Genomic DNA, 20514 nt, shown 5'->3' with positions numbered 1-20514 from the left:
TATGGACTAAGAATACTACAAAAAACTGACGAAATAAAAAAATAAAATAAGAAATTTTTTTTAAATCGTTTTTTTCTAAACTAAGCAAAAGTGAGTTACAATATTTTTCATGTCAGATGTCGAGATGAAACAACAATAGAGCTCATATGCACAACGAATGCAACAATTAACTAAACGTTTATTAAAATGATTAGGATGAATTACCTTAGAAATAGAGAACTAATATTATGATCTCACTATTTAAAAAAGACGAAAAAAATTACACCAGCAATTATAGAGAATTAAACCTGCAAAGATCAGGTTTCAGGTTACTCAGATTTCACTGTATATGTATATATAAAATAGCTTACCTCTTCTCCCTCCTCGCCTTCTTCATCATTATCCTGATTAATAACGTATTCATCAGCATCTCCACTTGCAATTGTTGGTACTACTGTCATGACGGGTTGTGTTTGACCCTTAGCCTGATAATAGTAGTGCCCAGCTTGGTCAACAAAATAAGTTCCTTCTTCCTGTTCATTTTCAACTTCTTGTTCTTCACTCCCTAAATAAATATTGATGTTATAAGCCATATACTAACTAAATATACTAAGTGACAAAGAAATCTTAACACCCGGTATAAATTATTTTATTTAAGAAAAAATGTATACACTAGTACGTTCAGTATTGTTTGTGAAAAGAGTAGATACGTAGACATTTAGTTGTTTAAATACTGCTGATCTATTTTATTACGTATGTGGCTGCTACACACTAATTCGTCAAAGTCGACATACTACACCGTTTATTAGGCGTGCATATAAAATCTATTTTGAAATTTCACTGGATGATCAAGATAAGAAATATGCTCAAAAACGCTTCACGTTTTATACCGCAATTGTGAGGAAATGCTTCCGGAGTAGACCAAAAGGGTCATTCGGAGTCCCCATGGTCGGACGAAAAGCTACCGATCACGTAATTTTATTACGGTTATTAGCCTCCAGTCAAAAAAAAATAGAGTAAATACAACTGGCAACCAATTTGGACTGAAGATCAATAGAAAGAAAACTAAATTTATGGTGATCAGGAAAAAGAATTCAACATATCGACCTGAATATTGAAGCCGAACGTATTGAAAGAGTACACCGATTTAAATATCTGGGGTATACAGTAAATGATAAGTGGGACCCAGACGTAGAGATTAAGATCCGAATTGAAATAGCAAGATCCAAATTCATCAAAATGAGAAAGCTCTTAAGCAACCGCCACCTAAGCGTTAACCTCCGATGACGCGCCACGAAATGCTACGTACTCTCTACGCTACTTTACGGAGTTGAAGGGTGGACGTTAACAGCAGCAACTATAAAGAAGTTAGCGACTCTAGAAATGTGGCTGTATCGACGCATACTGAGAATACCTTGGACAGACAGAGTGACCAACACAGAGGTATTAAGACGAATGGGTAAAGAGGTGGAATTATTAACAACTGTTAAAAGGAGGAAAGCGTCATACCTGGGCCATGTGTTCCGTAATGATAAGTACAGTCTACTACAGCTTATCGTGGAAGGCAAGATTGAAGGTAAAAGGGGTTTGGGCAGAAAGAAGAAATCCTGGCTGAGAAACTTGAGATAACGGTTTCAAATACCAGAAGCTGCGAACATAATACATGCGGCACAAAACAGAGAAACCTATCGTTTGATGGTCGCCAACCTTCGGTAGAAGACGGCACATAAAGAAGATTAGCCTCCAGATTGCAAAAAAAATCTACCGGACTGCTCTGCGACAATTTCATCTTTCATTTTCGAAAAAGATATGAAGGCTTTTTACTTATCTTTTATCCGAATAATATATCTTTCTACAAAATAAGAAGTTTGTTTGCTGACACGATGTTTCAGGTGTTTTGAGAAGATTTAATGTCGCTTCGTACATCGTACAAGCGAGAAGAACGACGATTATTTTTGGATCAGTAAGCGAAGTGTGAAATGTGTGATCTATTGCGTATGAGATGAAAAACATTTATGAAAAACAATTATTGAATTATTTTTTTTTGTTGTTTATAGTGACCCTGATGCAAATGATCCCGTTAATTGAATGTATACATATCTATGTTTGAACTAATAAAAAAATGGAAAAGAAAAGTATATTTGAGGTGTGTAAAAATTTATTTCCTAGCTGAGCGCTTTCGGCTTACAAAGCCATCCCCAGGGCTACGTTACAATAGAACACTAATATAAGTAGATCACAATTTTCCCTTTTCTTTATTGAAGTTATACAACTTCTCCGAAAAAAAACACATAAATGGCGGAACATGGGACTCCACAAACAACACATTAAAAAATGTTGTTTATAGCACGGGTGTAAGAACCCGATCATTCGGTTGAAGTTAAAGAAGAATCGAATGCCGGCCACTTAAGTGATTCCTCAAAGAATGTTAAAATTGACGTGTGTCATACATAGGAAACTAAGATTATTTAAATTATCAAAAAATGGATGAATTGAAATTCAAATTGAAATGAGAAATTTTTCGAAAACTGTCTCAAAAATTTAGCTCAAGTTCAGATAGTCCTATAAATTTCTCATTTCGTTTTGAATTTCAATTCATCCATTTTTTGATCATTTACATAATCTTAGTTTCCGATGTATGACAGATGTCGATTGTCACCTTCTTTGAGAAATCGTTTAAGGGGCCTAAATCATATAATAATAAAGCCTTCGATAAAGTACGACATAAACAGCGAGCAAAAGTACGTGTCAACGAAAAGCTGTCAGAAGAAATTGAAATTAGACGTGGAGTGAGAGAGGGATGCGTATTGTCGCCAATTCTTTTTAATGCCTACTCCGAAGAGATCCTGAAAAACGCTCTTGAAGGTGAAACAGCTGAAATAAAGGTAAATGGAGTTCCCAATAAACAACATTAGATATGCTGACGACACTGTGATCTTAGCCGAAAATATTGAAGATCTTCAGAGACTAGTGACCAGAATAGGGGAGTATGGAAAAGAGTACGGTCTAACAATGAACGTCAAGAAGACGAAATTTATGAGAATATCGAAAACTCAAAGAAATAACGAGAATCTTCTAATAAACGGAACCAACGTCGAACAAGTGGACAAATATGCATTTAAAATTGGAACTAAGAGTTAGGTTGGCGAGGTGCTATATTTTTTCGACTTTGTTTTATGGAATTGAATATTGGACCTTAAATGCGACATCGATGAAAAATCTGGAATCATTCGAGCTGTGGGTGTATAAACGAATTCTGAAAATATCGTGGACAGAACACGTCACAAACAAAGAGGTTCTGAGAAGGATGAATAAAGAAATAGAAATTTTAAATACAATTAAAACAAGAAAATTGGAATATCTCGGACATATTACACGTGGAGAGAAATACACCTTGCTCCAACTGATTATGCAGGTAAAGATCCAAGGAAAGAGAAGCATAGGGAGGAGTGGAATGTCATGGCTGCGCAACCTGAGAGAGTGGTACGGATGTACATCAAATGAACTTTTCAGAGCAGCCGTCTCAAAAGTCCGAATAGCTATGATGATTGCCGACCTCCGCCGCGGAGATGGCACTTGAAGAAGAAGAAGAATCGATTCTCTCATTCTGTCTGCCGCTTCAACTCCAACTAAATGGTCGGGTTCTTAAGGAGGCCCTAGACGATCAATCTGCCTGATCAAACGATTGAGTTAATCGATTCACGCGCGCTTCAATCAACCACAATCAACTCTTCAATGTTTTTACAAAAACCTCCTCATCAGTAATCGACGTACAGTTCACACGTTACATTCGTTCTGGGGTTGTGTTTCATCCGTGTTGTTGAGTTTGGTGAACAATGGTTTCTAATACAGATTTTGGCTTCCTCGCCTTAACACTGATTGCCTTCAATCGTAAAAAAAACAAAAGAAGAAACGACGGTGGTGTAAGGATTAGTACAAAATGGAAACCGCTTCACCCATTTACTAAATTTTCTGCGTGATTCAGGAACTTTTTGGAAATGAACCAAGAAAGTTTCGATTATCTACTCGAGTTAGTACGTCCAGACATCGAAAAGATTAGATAAATTAAACAAATATGCATGAAGCGATTCCTGCAACCCAGAGATTATCTAATTATCTATCACAATGAGGTACCTAGCATCTGGCATAGATTTAGAAGACCTGAAATTCACTTGCGCCATTGCTCCTTAGATTCTGCAGTGCATCATAATGGAAACTTGATCAGCAATTACAAACGCATTGAAGGAAAGCATTCAGGTAACTATGTTTTAAGTATATCTTTTTATATCATATATTAAGTAAGTAACAATTATAATTCACAAATAAGCGTAAAAGTTCATAATGAGCCAAATGAGGAGAAGAAGTTAGCAACATTTTCTTCATCGTGTGGTTCTTGGTGTCACCCTGGGGGTTGGCTTACTCCTAGGGGAGCTAGGTTAGGGTACCCTTGCCAAGTATTCGAAGAAGATGACCATGGTGAAGGTGACGACATCGTCCAGCGTGGGGGCATTAGAAAACGCACTACTTCTCCAGTCAACCTGCCCATTTCCGCTTCAAAAATTGTGTCATTAATTATTTTTTCCGCAAGCTCGGTAGTAGTGAACGTTACGTTTTCAACCGAGTGACTGACGATTATGATGAAAATTGCCCTAGACGATCAAGCGCTCTCTACAACCGCTTGAATCATTCAAACTTTCTATAAATCACTGTCAATCATTGATTTAAGCGTCAAACGGGTTTCTAAACGGTCAATCACAGTTCAATGGATTGACTCAAGGTTCTGTATACCCGTACCATAAACAAAGTTTTTAATGTGTTTTTTGTGGAGTCCAATGGTCCATCTTTTATGGATTTTTTTTTAATAAATTTTTATAACTCAACTTTAATAAAGAAAGGGATTTTTCCACCAAATCAGATCTTTCTTAAGTAGCTTTTTAAAACTTAATGTTCTATTGTAGCATAGCTCTGAGAATGGCTTTCTAAGCCGAAAGCGCTCAGTTAGGAAATAAATTTTTACACACCTCAAAAATACTTTTCTTTTCCATTATAAGTGTGTACAAATATATTAAACTTTTTATTTATTTTTGAATTGCTGTTGGTTTACCTCTTTTCAGGATCGACCTTTAATTTGCTTGATTGTGCATTGATTTTCTTTATTTTATATATTCTTAAAAACTTTACGTGTTAATATACATTTCAACCATTTTCTTTTTTCTCGTATGTTTGATTTCAACATTTACGATGCGATGGTAAAAACTATTATAATACTTGTTGCGATTATTATATTGCGTTGTTATTATAATACTTGCGAGTTGGATGACTTGAAATTTTTGGAGTGACTTGAAAGAGCAAGCAATGATTTTTGGAACTGCTGTTGCCATCTATTAGGTAAATGCTCAAACTTAAAACAATTTCTAAAGTATTCTACAATGATGAACTGATATATTTACTTGCAAAAAGTTGTACATAATTGTTTTGTTTGGCTCCCAAAAAATACTGAATAAAAGGTAAGAAAACCACGATTTTTGATATGCTATATAATTAAGGTCATCAACAGGTGTCCGTATCAGCAAATTATATGTAATATTTTTTTTACAATAGTTTATTACCTTCTTAACCTATTTTCTTTATTTTATTTTTTGAGGTTAACGGTGTTTTTAATTTGAGAACGTTTCAAATTTTTGACAGATTTGGTTGAAGCTGATAATGTTTTATAAACAAATAGGTTAAGTAACACATTAATAAAAATATTGTTAACTAAGATGTAAGTCCAATACAATGTAAACTTTTTAAGTAAGTGGTCTCAAAAATCTATTTCACCCTGTACAATAGTAACAGATTTTTTTAATTAAATTTGATGTCAAGTCACCTATAGTATATTTTCAAGTCATTTAACAGTTTTAAGAAACACGGTTTTTATTTTTTTTTCTACTTTTTTTTTGTTTTTTCAAAAAATGTTCTATTCTTTACCAAGTGGCACAACACCATATTTTTTGTTTTGTGATAGATTTATCAGTATAGCAGGTATTACTGAATTAATGTCCAAATTGTAGTCGTCACCCAACTCTACAGTACTACAATATTCAATGTTTTTACGAAAATATCACATGTAATAAAGTAATAATAATATGTATTTATATTCAATTACTTCGATACTGAAGAATAGTGAACCTACCTGAACTAGGCTGAACAGTTGAATCTCCTACGATCTCTTTTTGGAACCCTTCTAAATATGACTGAATTTCTGTGACGTTTTCGCTTGTCTCCTCCAATTTTATTGTAGGAGGTTCCGAAAATGTTGCGCTCATGGTGACTTAGCTCTTATGCATGCTGTAAAAATAATGAAAAATGTTGAATGACAATAATGATTCACTATACTGAATGACAAAAAAATTAATTATTAGCTAAATAAACAATACTAAAAATTTTCGAAGCAACACCATTTTCCATTTAAATTTATTACTTTTTTAAAGCAACAATTTAATATACAGGGTGAACTCCTTCGTTTGATGACTTTAAAAACAAATTTTTAAAGTAGAAAATTCTTTTTTTTTTTCAATTTCCTAATTTTCCTTATTAAGCTGATTTCAAAAATGTATCTCAGGTTGCTTGAAATTGGTACTGAGTTTGCAAAAATACAAGTTGTTTCATATGATATAAAATTATATGTTGCTGTATTCTTACAAAATAGTAATAAACAAATTAAATCGAATTGCGTATTATGTATACAATTACAGTGATGCACCACCGAAAACGAACAAAAGAAAGTTTACAATAAATTTTGAAATTGTTCTCCACTAACCAGTACACAATGAATCCACCGGTCAATACATTCTTCTTTAACATGTTGTAGTGTAACGACGGTAATGTTCTGCATTTCTTGTTGATAAATTATATATATTATAGATGTTGGTAATTAAGACGACACAAGCAAATAGTTTCAGAACCATATGTTGATAAATTAGACTAGATATATTTCACGAAAACGTAAAATTTAAATGGTTAACAATACAGAATTGTATTTTAATATGTAAGACAGTTTTTAACGTCAAGTACAAAAAATGTCAAAAAATACTTTCAAAACAATGAAAATATATGGTATAGTCCATTCATTCTGCTCGGAAATACAGTGTTTTTAACAGGCTATATATAATTCAGGAAGTAATGAATATTTTTATTTAATAATTGAAAAATACTAACAATCGATGTATACATGAAATCTGTGACGTCACCACGGGCGCTAACACGTCATCACAATGGAAAAAATTTAATCAGGGGGGGGGGGGTGAAGGCTACGTCAGATGAAAGGGTTCTTTATCCCAAATTCAACGGTGTGCCAAAATAATGGTATTAATTTAAATAAGTACATTAAATTGAAAATTTTATTTTCAACAATAATCAATAACATTCAAAATGTAAAAATCATTTTAAGTGTTCAAAATGACCTTCTGCTTCAATACAAGCGTCAAACTGTCTAAGCAGTTCAGTTGTACATGCGGCATGTATCATCTCTTGCATAATCAGGGTACGCGCTTGTCTAATTTTAGTTTTTAAATCGTCTATAACTGTAGATTTTAGTTATAAACAATTATTCCTTTTAAATAGATCCACTCAAAAAAATATAGGAGTGATAGCACGGGCGATATTGGAGGCTATCGGTTGGGTCCGTTAATTCCAATCCATCTGTTTGGTAATGTGGCATTAAGGTAATTGATTAAAATACCCCTCTTATGTGAGGGTGCGCCATCTTGTTGCCATACCATAACTCCTCTTTTGCATATAAGGAATATTACTCCGTAACAAAGGTAGCTCATTTTTCAGAAAATTCAGATATCTCTGACCGTTTAAACATTCTTCAAAAAAATATTGACCTATTAAATGCCCATTAAATAACCTACACCAAACATTAATTCCCCAACTAGTTTGAAAGCGAGTTTCTCTAAAAAAGTGCGGATTTTACATTGACCAATAATGTGAGTTATAGCGATTTACAATCCCATAAGTATGGAAACGAGTTTCATTACTCCACAAAATTCTAATTAAAAGGTCATAAATGTGTTGCATCATCGTATCAAACAGTTTAAACGGATAATAATGGGAGCTATTTAAAATTCTTTTAACTGTAGTCGAAGACACTCCAGTTTCTGCAGCGGGCGGACGTAATTTCGGCCGGAAAAAGAGCAGGTACTAAAAGCCGGTAGGTAAATTCGGCCGGAGGTTTTAAGTTGCTTCCTTATCTCATAGGTATTTTCGGCCGCAAATCAAATAAAATAACAGAATGCTTTATATTAAAATATTTCTTTATTTCAATAAAATTATTACATCAACTTATTTCTATAAATTAAGTAAACTATAAATTTTTAAAAAACGTTTTGATGTGATACAGATTTAACGAAATTAATTCTAGAAATATTGTCAGATCGAAGCATATTTACCATGTTTTCGATAAATTTTAGTTTGTTTTTTACTTGTTTGTCTTTAATTTTTGCTGGAATATTTAAATTTTTTATTTTTAAATATGCATCGATCTGACAATCTTTTAATTTTTCTATAAAAATAAATATAGAAGGGTGACTTGAATAAAAACTAGAATTAAAGTGCGAATGGAATGATTCGCAGGCATTTGTGGTTCTTTTAATTGATGGGTTTTCATATGCCCATATATTTGGTGGAAAATGAGATTCTGGCGCTATGTAGTTTTCTAATAAATAGTCTGCGTATTTATCTATAAGTTTATGGTCCGGTTTGTATGACATGAGATCAAATATGAAACAATCTTCAACTTCAGAGGGGTCTAAATAAGTTAGACCAAAAGTATGAGTAAGCCATTTGCTTTCCTCGCAGTTTTTACCTTTATACATTTGGGTTAACCCTAATGATTGTATTTTCCTATACCACGCCTGGTGCAAGTGGAATCTACAACCATTTAGTTTGGTTTTGGGAAAGACAACTTTTAATGCGTTATGAATTGCGATTTCAAAATCCACAAATACCTCCTTCGGTTCAAAAACAATATTATAAAGTTCAAAAATTTTAGATTTTACCAACAGAAAAAGTCTCATATATGTGTCACTGGTCTTATTGGGCAACAGACAATACAAAAGAGGAACATAATGCCCATTTTCCAGTCCATGGATGGTAAATAACTGATAAAAATATTTTGTACAATAAGAAAATGTGCCATCCATGTAAAAATCTTTCATTTTACATAAACTTATTATATTTGTATGGCAAGAAAAAACAATGATATTATCAGCTGTGCTGTTAATAAACAAAAAATTTTCACCTGTTGTGGTTTTCGGTCCATAACTATCGAGTACAGAATGTACATCGTGAATATCCTTAGGCAGGGCTGGTAAGAGCTTACGGCGGCTGTTGTACAAATTTCTTCTTATTAGACTGACATCTATCGATGACAAATTCTCTGGCAAATGATTTGAAAGAACGCTTTTAATAATTTTTGAAGGTTTCTCCGATATGTCTTCCTCAGCTTTGCGCTTGCATGAAGTCGTCACTATTTTTCTCTCCAACGTAGTTTCATCGGACTCGTGGTTGTGGATTAATTCACTTCTAGTAACTGTGTATTCCGCACCAACAGTGTACAGTTTGGATAAACATCTTAAATTTTTCTTTATACACCTCCAACGTACTTCACCACTTTTTAATACGTCCTGTTTACAAAACTGAAACTTTTCTACAACTAGTAAGTCACAACCGCGTGAACTCTTAATTACTGAAACAGATGCCATCGTATACAAATAATATATTTTATGCTTTCTATCGACTAGTAGCTTCAAGATAAGTTATAATACTGACTAGCTATAATAATTTTATACCTGTTATTTGTGAATTTTATACATTTAAAGGAATAATCTTAAGTAGGTACAACATAGTTATTAGAATAAAGAGATAAGTAAATTAAAGGTATTTCCGACAGGTACACAGGATTAGGTATTTCCAAATAAATACACAATTAATATTTTACAGAAACTATGAAGCGTAATTACCAATATTTTAATCTCATCGTAAACATCAACCCCTCGGCCGAAATTACCCCTGTCATAAATGGTACCCCTTGATTTATGCAGGTAGGCCAAGGGATTACCGGCCGAAATTACGCCCGCCGTCTGCAGCAATGGACCTTGTGAACACATGTGGATTAATCGTTACATATTCTAAAACATTCACCAAGTTTTGTACAGTCTGTATTGGTTTGACCAAAATTCTGTTTTAAAACTACAATGCACATATTAGTATGCAGGGGCGGATACACGGGAGTGAAAAAAAGGAAATCCCCCCCCCCCCAAGAAGGTGCAAAATTAAATAAAATCTATTATTTATGCCTTTTATGTAGTTTAGGTTTATCTTTTTTACGTCTTTTGGTTGGTATTTCATTGGAAATTTCCCCTTAAGTTGGAAGTTCAACCCAAGGCAAATGTCTCGATCCGCCACTATTAGTGTGTGAACACAAGAAATGACACTAGCTATTATTTGTATTTGTCAAAAAATGATTTAAAAAAAATCTCAGATGCAACTTGTTTTTCTTGTAAATTTGTAAAAACTATAAAAATATCCTAGTTTCAGGTTAATTTGTAGATGATAAATGCGCCATTAAATTGAAAATTTAGCGTATTTATTAACATTAATACCCCCATTGTGATACACAGTTAAATTTGAGATAAAAAAAGCCTTTCGTTTGAGCTAACCTTCACCTCCATGATCCATTCAATTTTTGATGACGTCACAGATCTCATGTATACTTATTGTATGTCCAATTGACATTTCCCAAGTTTCAAATAAAAATATTCATAACTTCCTAAATTAAAAGGCAGTTAAAAACATTTTGGAACACCCTATATTTTGGCAGATTCGTAGTCGAAAAACTACAACACAAAAATTTGTATCTCACACTATTAACAGCTCAAATAAACTTAATATTGCAGACTTCTTTTATCGAAAAAAAAAGAATTATTATAAATGGTGTGAGTGTATATTAAACCCATAAAATTTTCCGTAAATATATAAAATTGATTTCACTTGTCATAATTTAACACTGTACAAAATATTTGTATTATTCGCGCTGTTGATTTTATTTTAGTTCTATTAAAATATAAATACTTTAAATGTTTTAAAAACTTTAAACTTGTTTACAGCAAATATTACTATTGGATACGAATCTGCCTAGCATAACAGCGTCAATTGTTCTGCTCCTATTGATGGTAGAGGTATGCATAAAAACCGTCCTCGTAAATTACCAGATGACACAAAAAAAGCCTTGATAGATTTTTTTTCTTCTCTTAAGGGTAGAAAAGCGCACTATAGTCTTAAGGACTCAAAAAGAGTGTACCTACCTGAACATCTAAATATAAAAAAGCTGATGGTTTTATTCTTGAAAAAGTATAGCGATAAGCATTTTGAAATCTCTTCCGAAGTATTCTGCAAAATGTTTGTTACAAAATTTAACATTGCCTTTGGCTACCCACGCACCGACACGTGTGCATTATGTGATGAGTATAAAGTGAAAATAGTTTAGAAAAATCGCTAGAAAACGCATCTGCTGAAAATAAGGTTTCATTGAAACAAAAGCTGAGGAAATTACGTACTGAGATAACTTTGCACAAAAAGAAAGCTGACAGTTTTTATAGTCGTAAAAGAGAAGCTAAAAGAATTAGTAGAAAAACTGCTAAAACTGTAGCTATTGCCATGGACTTTGGCAGGAACCTACAAATTCCAGATATATCAACAAGTGAGTTATACTTCAGACGCCAATTATCTTTTTATTTATTTAATGTCCACGTATTAGCAACATCTGAATCAGTATTTTACACACAAACAGAGGGTAAAAAATGAGCAGACGATGTTATCTCAATGATAAATCACTACATTGAAAACTACTTAGATGAATCAGTTGAGGAGCTAAAAGTGTTTTGCGACTCATGTAGTGGCCAAAATAAAAACTTTACTGTACTCAGATATTTCCACTACATGACTGCTACTAAAAAAAGATTCAAGGAGGTGACAATAACGTTTACGAGGCCACTCGTACATGGAACCCGATAAGAATATGGGTTTGATCCCAAATGCCTGAAGATTGGATGGACATTATAGCATCAGCAAGAGTCAAGCCTTCGCCTTTTCATGTTGTGAACTTTGAAAGAAAAAACTTCAAGCTATGGGGAAATTTCCTCTCAACTGAGTACACGAAAAAATTTAGTGCTGCAACACGTCCCATTCGAGAAGTGAAGATTTCGCAGACAAAATCACGAACAATTGAACACCGGGATAGTTACAATGGAGCGTTCACTTCCACACAGATAAGGATTGTTAACAAACCCTCGTCCCAAAGCCCCTACCGGAGCTACAATCTTCATATCCAGAGCCGATACCTGTACCAAGCTACAAGTACAGCGACCTTCAGGTCTTAAAGAAGTTCTGTAGACTGGAAGTCCAAGAGTTCTACAATAGCCTTCCCTACAAACAGCAAGGTGAAGAGGGCAACGATGATGATTATCTTTAAAAGGTTAGTAGATACATATCTTGAGAGACTTCAATCTCATGAAAATTATTAGAATTTATATTAGATAACTAAACAAGATTTATTTTTCAGATTAAAAAAGACAAGACTTCCCCGAATAAAAAAAACGTTTTTTGAACATAAACTTCGTTTCTTGTATTGTAAACCAAAATAAGTTAATAAAATATACTCCATCCAAATTATAAAAATAATTCATGTACAATTAAATTACGTTAAACAAACAGCTGTTTTGTTTAAATTCTCCCAAGTTACAGGGGAATAATGATCATTGTCCATGCAGTAGTTTTTTTACACCAGGTATAATAAGAAATAGATGCTGATACAAGTTTAGTATTAGAGTTATAGCATCTCAATAAGATAAAGTTAATTTTAAAATAAAAATAAAGTGCATAAAAAACATCGAACATTCGGCACAAGTCTTTAAAGTTTAAAAACGCTCCCCTGAAAAATTTACTTTTTGTGACTATGATCGTTCTTCCCTGTACCCTTCATATGTCTGGAGAGGATCATCAAGATCAACTTAATTGCTTATTATCCCATGTCAAAGGAAAACAGTAAGATGGCCTACTAAAATTTATATACATATTCTTCAGATGATGTTGATAAATGCACAAATCTTGTACAAGTAATATTCCGAAAAACGAATCAGCTTATATGACTTTCATATATTGGTTATTAGAGATATGCTGACTTCAAAACTAACTGAAGAGCCGTCATTTGTAAAGCAACATATTGTGTCAAAAACGTTAAGAAAAGAGTGAAACAGGAAGAGTTATGCAATGTGCTGAGAAGGGATCAAGTGTCGAAACAGAGTATGAATGTAAACTCTGACCTAACACTCCCGGCTTTTGATTGGACTGTTGCATAATAGTTCAAAAGTAAAAGTTTTTTTTTAATTTTAAGTTTTTTACGTTTCTTTGTGAAAATCATTGTAATTCAGTTTCCTAATATTTTTGACTCCTTTCGGCGTCAGGTGGCATATAGGAATTATTACAGTAGTAAGGAGCCAGTGACGCTTTTAGGCGTTCAATTTTTTTTCTTCTACCCCAAGCCTAAACTTTATTTTTGAACTGACCTTAAAGATAATTGAGATAAAAGTAATATACAGTCTTCAAATGTCGCATTGGCTAAGTAGTAATGTTATTATACTGAATATATATGTGGCACCAATAGTTAGTAATCAATAAATATGTGGCAGCTAATGTGTTAATAAAAACTGTTATACTCTATACATTAAAGTCCGTCGCTTTTTAAACTGTTTGTCCCACTAAGCACACGTGTTCATAGCTAATATTAATTCTAACGTAAGAGTAAACAATTATTCCCATGCAGTTTATCAACAAAATAAACAGTATCAACTAAAACAATAACACAAAGGACTAAACGTTTATTTCTGAAATTTTAGTCATTTATAGATTAGTATTTACAAGTGATTTATAAACAAAATTAATGAATATACAATTAACACTTAAATTATTCATGATTATACTTAATTTTTAATTAAAGATGTCTGCGATATAAGTTTTTCAGCTATTAATAATGAGCGGTAGGAATATTTTTGTTGTATGATTCCGACAATGACTCTGAAAATATTTCTAAGCTGAGTGAATCCTCTATAAAGGCTACAGGGTGATCAACTTTTGTAGCAAAGACCGTTATATCTGTTGGATATACCGAAAAAGTTATTTCAAAAACTAGGAGATAGCTGTAAGCCTCACATTTTAAAATTAGTTACAAATATATAGGGTCTACAAATATATAGGGAAAACACACTGCTTCAATTCCTCGTTACAAAAATACAATGTTGCTTTATGTTATGCAGGGTATTTAAAAAGTTATAACCCAATTTCAATAAAAATCGGAACAAGTTCAACTCCCTGTATAATAAAAGAGGGGTACAAGAGCAGTTACTTGTAGTCATAGTTTTAAATTGTCAATATTTTTAAAAGCATCAACCTGTATTTTATATCACCATCATAAACTAAAGTCAATGTAATTCTTTTAAATTGTAGTGAAAAAGGGCTATTTAATGAATTAAATTAATTATTTTCTTTTAAAGTACTTAAATTAATTTAAAAAATGGAAAAAAAATTAAATAAGAAATTGATATTTTCACTATAAAAGGTGTTCGAAATAAGTTTCGAGTTTAGAGTTTTAGTGAAATCACTAAAATCAAGGTTACTATGAAGGTATGTTTCACAAATTGACAATTAAGTTTTGAATCAAATTGTTTTGACATTGTCTTGAATTTTAATTATTTTAAAACAATCAAGAATGAATTTTGAAAGAGAAGAACTGGTAGACATACATGCTATGGATATAAAGTGAATATACAAAGAACTGTTTACTTGCAGCAAGGGTCTATCATGAGCGATATCCTGATCGTCGGCAACCGAATAAGAGAGCATTTCAAAATGTAATAGATAGATTCAATCGCTGTAGAACAGTGTTATATTGTAACGAAAAAGCTTGTAGCTAAAATAGTAGATGATAAAAGCTGATCGTTCACCAAGACTTTTCTAAGACCACGTTGTTCAATTCGGGAGCTTCATTGGGGGGTGGGTAAGGATGTGATTAATAGAAAAATAACAGGTATATAAATGATAGATAGATAAACGATAGATAATAATTAGATAAGAGTTTGACAAAAGAAACACAAAAAGCACTGAATACAGTTAAACTGCAAAATAAAGAAAGTGCAAATAACTCTTAAGCAGAGTATTATAAAGGACACAAAATCGTCAGAAAATATATCAAAGAATTATCAATGAAATAAAAGACTATATAAAACGTTAATTAAGTCAATTATTACTCAAAATCTCCAAAAAAATGATAAATAGAATACTTCGACTGTGATCTTTTTTTTTACGAAAAAGCTTTTTGTTTTATACTTAATATAATAGATTAATAATAAGTAAAAAAATTACTTAGTTAATTATACTGTTATATACTGATACAGACAAAAACAGGTGAATATTCCAATGTATTGAAAAGATATGAAGGTTGATGCTCTCAAAATTTTTTCATGCCTCATTGGCAAATAACCAGATGGTGACAAAAGGTGCAATCTGACGGCAAAGCGCCAGTAAAATATGGGGCCTACAGTGGAACTCTATATATGAAAAAAAAAGGATTTCTTAATATTGAAACTATTTGAATAAACAGGGATGACCAAAATTACATTTTATGTGGGTTTCACTACTGGACTTTGCCTTTCGAAAAGAACACTTAACAATACAACAGGTTCACAGAATAGTACACTCCATAAATTCTGCAATGGAAAGCAAACAGTACTGCACAGCTGCTTTTCTAGACGTTAGTCAAGCCTTTGACAAGGTTTGGCACACAGGCCAGATTTTCAAAAGCAAGAGATATCTTCATATCACCTACCTGAAACTGTCCTATCCTATCTAAGTGGGAGAGAATTCGGAACAAGAGTGAATGAAAGTAATTCCAATAATTTTCCTATAAAATCTGGTGTCCCACCAGTCAGAATTCTTGGACTAATATATGTGCTATACACATGAGATCTACCCTACAATAATGAAACCATCACTGGTATGTTTGCAGATGATGCTGTCATCCTGGCAGTTGACGAAAATATAACTATAGCATCTAACATTCTACAGGTACAACTGAATGAAATTGAGACATGGTCAAACAAGCGGAGAATTAAAATAAATGAAACAAAATCAGTACAAGTGACTTTTACCTGGAGAAGAGACCAGTGTCCTCCAGTTACACTTAACAATGTCCAACTTCCTCTAGCACCAAATATCTAGGAATACATATTGACTCAAAACTCAATTGGAAAGAAGATATTCTTAAGAAGCGTATTCTAATTGACCTAAGAATAGGAGATCTAAACTAGTCGTTAGTAAATCAAAACTGACCCAAGTGAATGAAATCCTTGTCTATAGAGCTATCATAAAACATATCGGGATGTATGGAATCCAACTATGGGGATGTGAGGACTAGAATCACACACTAACTCCTTACTTCAACATCTAATAGAACATAATGGCGATAGGAGACACAAAAGGAACTGGCCAGCTGACATGAGAAACAGTTAAAGTGGTCTTGTCACTGGTGAAGACCTCACCAAGCCAATAGGAGCCCTCTGCTCCGCAGCCAGGCTTACAGAACAATATTTGTGTATTGATTGTTAAAGAGTGTAACTTAAAAAAAATACAAACAGAGGTAACAACCCCACCTTTAAATGCAATTAGGAAAGACATTCTTAATATTACCCTAACTAATTCGTTTATAGCAAATAAAATATACAATTGGCATGTCTCAAATGAAGCCTTAATGCTGGACCATCAACTCATAAGGTTCAACGTGGGTGCATCTTAAGAGGGCCTTGAGGAATATCGAGTCCTAAAATAGACTGATTGAAATACTTATAAAGAGTATCTCGAAAGTGAAACGGGGGAACTGGATACATCGCTCGACACAGAGGAAAATCTAAATAGAGTACATACCAACTTCAAAATGCTATAATAAAGATATATGAATAAGTCGTCCATTGACACATAAGACAACCAGTACTAGGGATGTTTCCCTAGGGAGTTAGGTTGTTTTTACTATATGAAACGAATCGATGTTTAATTTTTTTATCACAAAAAGACTGTATTACTTGTTAATATTTTGTTATAAAGGACAGTTATATTTGTTTGTTACTGAACTAATTTGAAGTAAACTGCAGCAATTTCAATATGCGCTATAGGTTGACTGATATTTTAGATTTCTGGGTAATGCATATAGAACTATATGTACAAATAGCAATAATTGCGTCAGAATTGTGTGAACATAAAAAAATGAATATTGATTAATGATATTCAAGGAAATCGTTGAACACAGAGCCAAGTTTAAAGAGAAACCAATTAAAAAATCATTTAGGCCACGACATGCAAAACTAGAACATAGTAACTGTTTTCTTCATTAAATGTATGCATGATTGGCTAAATATTTTTTGTACAACAAGAACATGTATGTCTGTTAACAACTCTTATATTGTAGAACTGAAGTATAAGGAATTTTATATTTAGAAGAGTTTTCAAAATAATGAATTAAAAATAAAACTAATAACACAAATGATGAAAAGATGGCTTAAATGTACGAAGTATTTAAAATCTAATTTATTCCCATTATTAAAGAAATAAACATTTTTGATAAAGGTAGATTTATCGACACGTTGTTGCTAACCGTGAATAACATTGGTGTTATTATACCTGAATTTTAATATCCCAAGTCAGTTTTACAACAATGTCAGTAACAGGTCACCAGTAACCGAACAGAATGGCTATGAATCTTGGAGCAAGCCAGAATCCTCAACAATCCAGAACGAAATAATAATGGAACATATATGTCATCTAATATAGCATAATACAGAATGGCTATAATATAAACAAATTGCAGAATGGCTATGAATCTTAGTGCAAGCCTGAATCTGCAACAATCCAGAACGAAATAATAATGGAGCATATATGTCAACTAATGTAGCATAATACAAAATGGCTATAACAAATTGCTTAATTAACAAATATACTAATTTTACAAAAAATAACAAGTCTATTACTTGAGTTAAAAATTTTTGAATAGAAATTTTTATTCAAGTGAAACAATGTAAAATCTGGCATTTTTTATTGATTGATTTTTGAATAACTTTCTGGTTTGTTTAGTCAAATTACCACATATCCTACATTATAAATGAGCAAAAAATTAAGTATACCTTTCTGGATTCATTCAACATATATTTCTTCCTTGTTAAGTACTGTAATTTGGTTTTATAGGTAACCATCAACTGTTTACTAAACCGGATTTTTCAGATAGACAAACTGATTTGATTTTATCCACATTTCACTAAATTATTCTCAAGCTGATGAATTGAAATTTTGAGTGGCAAGTGATTATAGGTACACTATATTTCTTAATAATTATTTTACTAGTTCTGGATAAATCAAACTTCATTATGGAGCTCCTAGAATATGCATTGATAAACTTGTTCTATTTATTATATTAATAATTGATGTTATTATATAGTTGTATATTACATTGTCAACATAATTTCCCAATATTCACAATCTTCCTTATGTATACTCATTAGAAATAACTGTTTTTTAATTAAACATCCTGGACCACAGATTTTTAACAATACTTTTTACTTTACAATAAGGGGATCTTGTAAACACAGAAATAAAGGATTAACTTAACCCTCAATAAACTATCACCAGGTCACCTTCTTCAAATGAAAGCAGAACTATTCGGACAGACGCCATTTTCAAGTTTGCAATTTAATTTTTTCCAATAATTGCATATTAATTTTTAGTTAATTGGTGATTATTTGAAAACTTATCAAATCGGCAAGTTAAGCGCGCTGGATGTAGGGGGCATTTCGACAAAAATTTCTACAATTTAGCACGCTGGCGCTGCCATCAATTGGAGTAACGGACGAAAATGGTGGTCTAACAAAACCAAGTTTTTGAAGGAAATTCATTAATTTAAAGAACTTTCGCCCCGTTACTACAACTATGTACCAAAAGCTATGATAATATATATCCTACATGTGAATAAAATGCTTTAAACATGCATTATCGGAAAATGACCAAAGTTCTTACCCTTAACTCCAAGAATGTCCTGTGAGGGCGTGTTATAATGGCTGCGTCTTTTTTATCGAATCAGAGATGGCGAGGCTGGCGTCAACGTAAATGTTTCACGAAAACGAAATCCTTGCGCGCATATACATACAACGTCAACAACACAGAACTTAACCAATCAGCAAAAAGTGTCTGTCGTTACAGTTACGTTAGGAGGGTATTCCGAGCTGCGTTCGTTTGACAGTGTAACAAGGGAAAAGCAATTAACTCCTCCAGACAGAGTGAAACAAATATAGGAGGTTTCACAATATTACATCAAATTAATTTGAGAGACATCCATTATCAATTTGCTTAAAATTCGTTTTCTAAAAAAACGTTTCTTTCAATTTTACTGAAAATTTTATATTAATATTAATACAACTTTGCTTTGAATTAATATATGTCTGTATTTTCAACACATAATCAAAAATAGTATGTTCCAATTTTTTAATAATAATTCGTTTACAAACTGATAGTTTACTGTTTTATTACTTTTAATAGTAAATTCGCTAGTATTAGTAATATGGTTATAATAGGACACAAATATAAATGATTCGAGATAACCTTGACACAAATGCAATAATTGCATTTTAACCCAAACCCTATGCCAAATCGATCCATTTTTTGGAAGAATGTAAATAGTGGTCAGACCTGAGCTAACCACCATGGGCTCTAGTGCCATGGAGTAGAGTAAGTAGATATAATTATGTAGCTGCTACAGGTGAAAGATGGGCATGGAATTGCCTCTATTTACAGTATGTTTTTTGAATAACCCGAAATTAATCCACACCTGTTAAATTCAAAGAAGATGCAGTCTAAGATCCAAACCCGGACAACTTGAATAGATCCGATCGGAACGTTCAATCCCTAAAATTTAAATATATTATCCATCGATTTTAATTGTCTGTTGCTGGGAATATTAAATATTCAGGTGCTAATATAAAAATGGCAAATAATCTATAAAATTGTTGAAAGTTTAAGATAATAGCCACCTCTAAATGTAAATTTTAACCATTATTTGCCTATGGGCGTAGCTGAAGGGACACTGGAGAGTTAGTCCCGGGATCTATCTATAGAATGATATAGGGCCTCCTTTTATTAAGAATGAAACAGATTATCGGAAGATTTTCCGCTTAGGTAAAATGTTTGTTTCCAAAATACAAGATGATAAAGTTATGAATTAAAAAAAAGTTGTTAGAGTAGGCGATATAGTAGACTAGTGCAAAGCTTTATGCTATGTTTTTAAACTTCTAAACTTTCAAACAAATATTCTTTTAATGTTTTACTTCTACTAAGGCCTCGGCATTTTACTATAGAGAGAAAAGTAATACAACGCCAGTATAGAATTTTCGCTTCAATATT

At 32.6% G+C, this 20514-nt stretch overlaps 1 protein-coding gene across 5 annotated transcripts in view; it reads right to left on the bottom strand.

The window, feature by feature from the left end:
- The window catches only part of LOC140447594 (uncharacterized), a 58837-nt gene extending 39559 nt beyond the window's left edge, over nt 1-19278 (bottom strand). For 2 of the 5 annotated variants that reach the window (XM_072540338.1, XM_072540342.1), the window contains exons 1-3: nt 19135-19278; nt 6155-6309; nt 351-544 (exon numbers count right to left, since the gene is read on the bottom strand). In XM_072540338.1, coding sequence (XP_072396439.1) covers nt 351-544; nt 6155-6287 — 327 coding nt within the window. In that variant the 5' untranslated portion in view covers nt 6288-6309; nt 19135-19278. The other 3 variants (XM_072540341.1, XM_072540339.1, XM_072540340.1) reach the window with 3 other exon arrangements.
- Between the last annotated feature and the right edge of the window lie 1236 nt (nt 19279-20514).

This window comes from Diabrotica undecimpunctata, chromosome 8 (genome assembly GCF_040954645.1).
Source record: "Diabrotica undecimpunctata isolate CICGRU chromosome 8, icDiaUnde3, whole genome shotgun sequence".
NCBI lineage: Eukaryota > Metazoa > Arthropoda > Insecta > Coleoptera > Chrysomelidae > Diabrotica > Diabrotica undecimpunctata.
The sequence above is the reverse complement of the archived record's forward strand: the minus strand, read 5'-3'. Positions and strand labels throughout refer to the sequence as shown.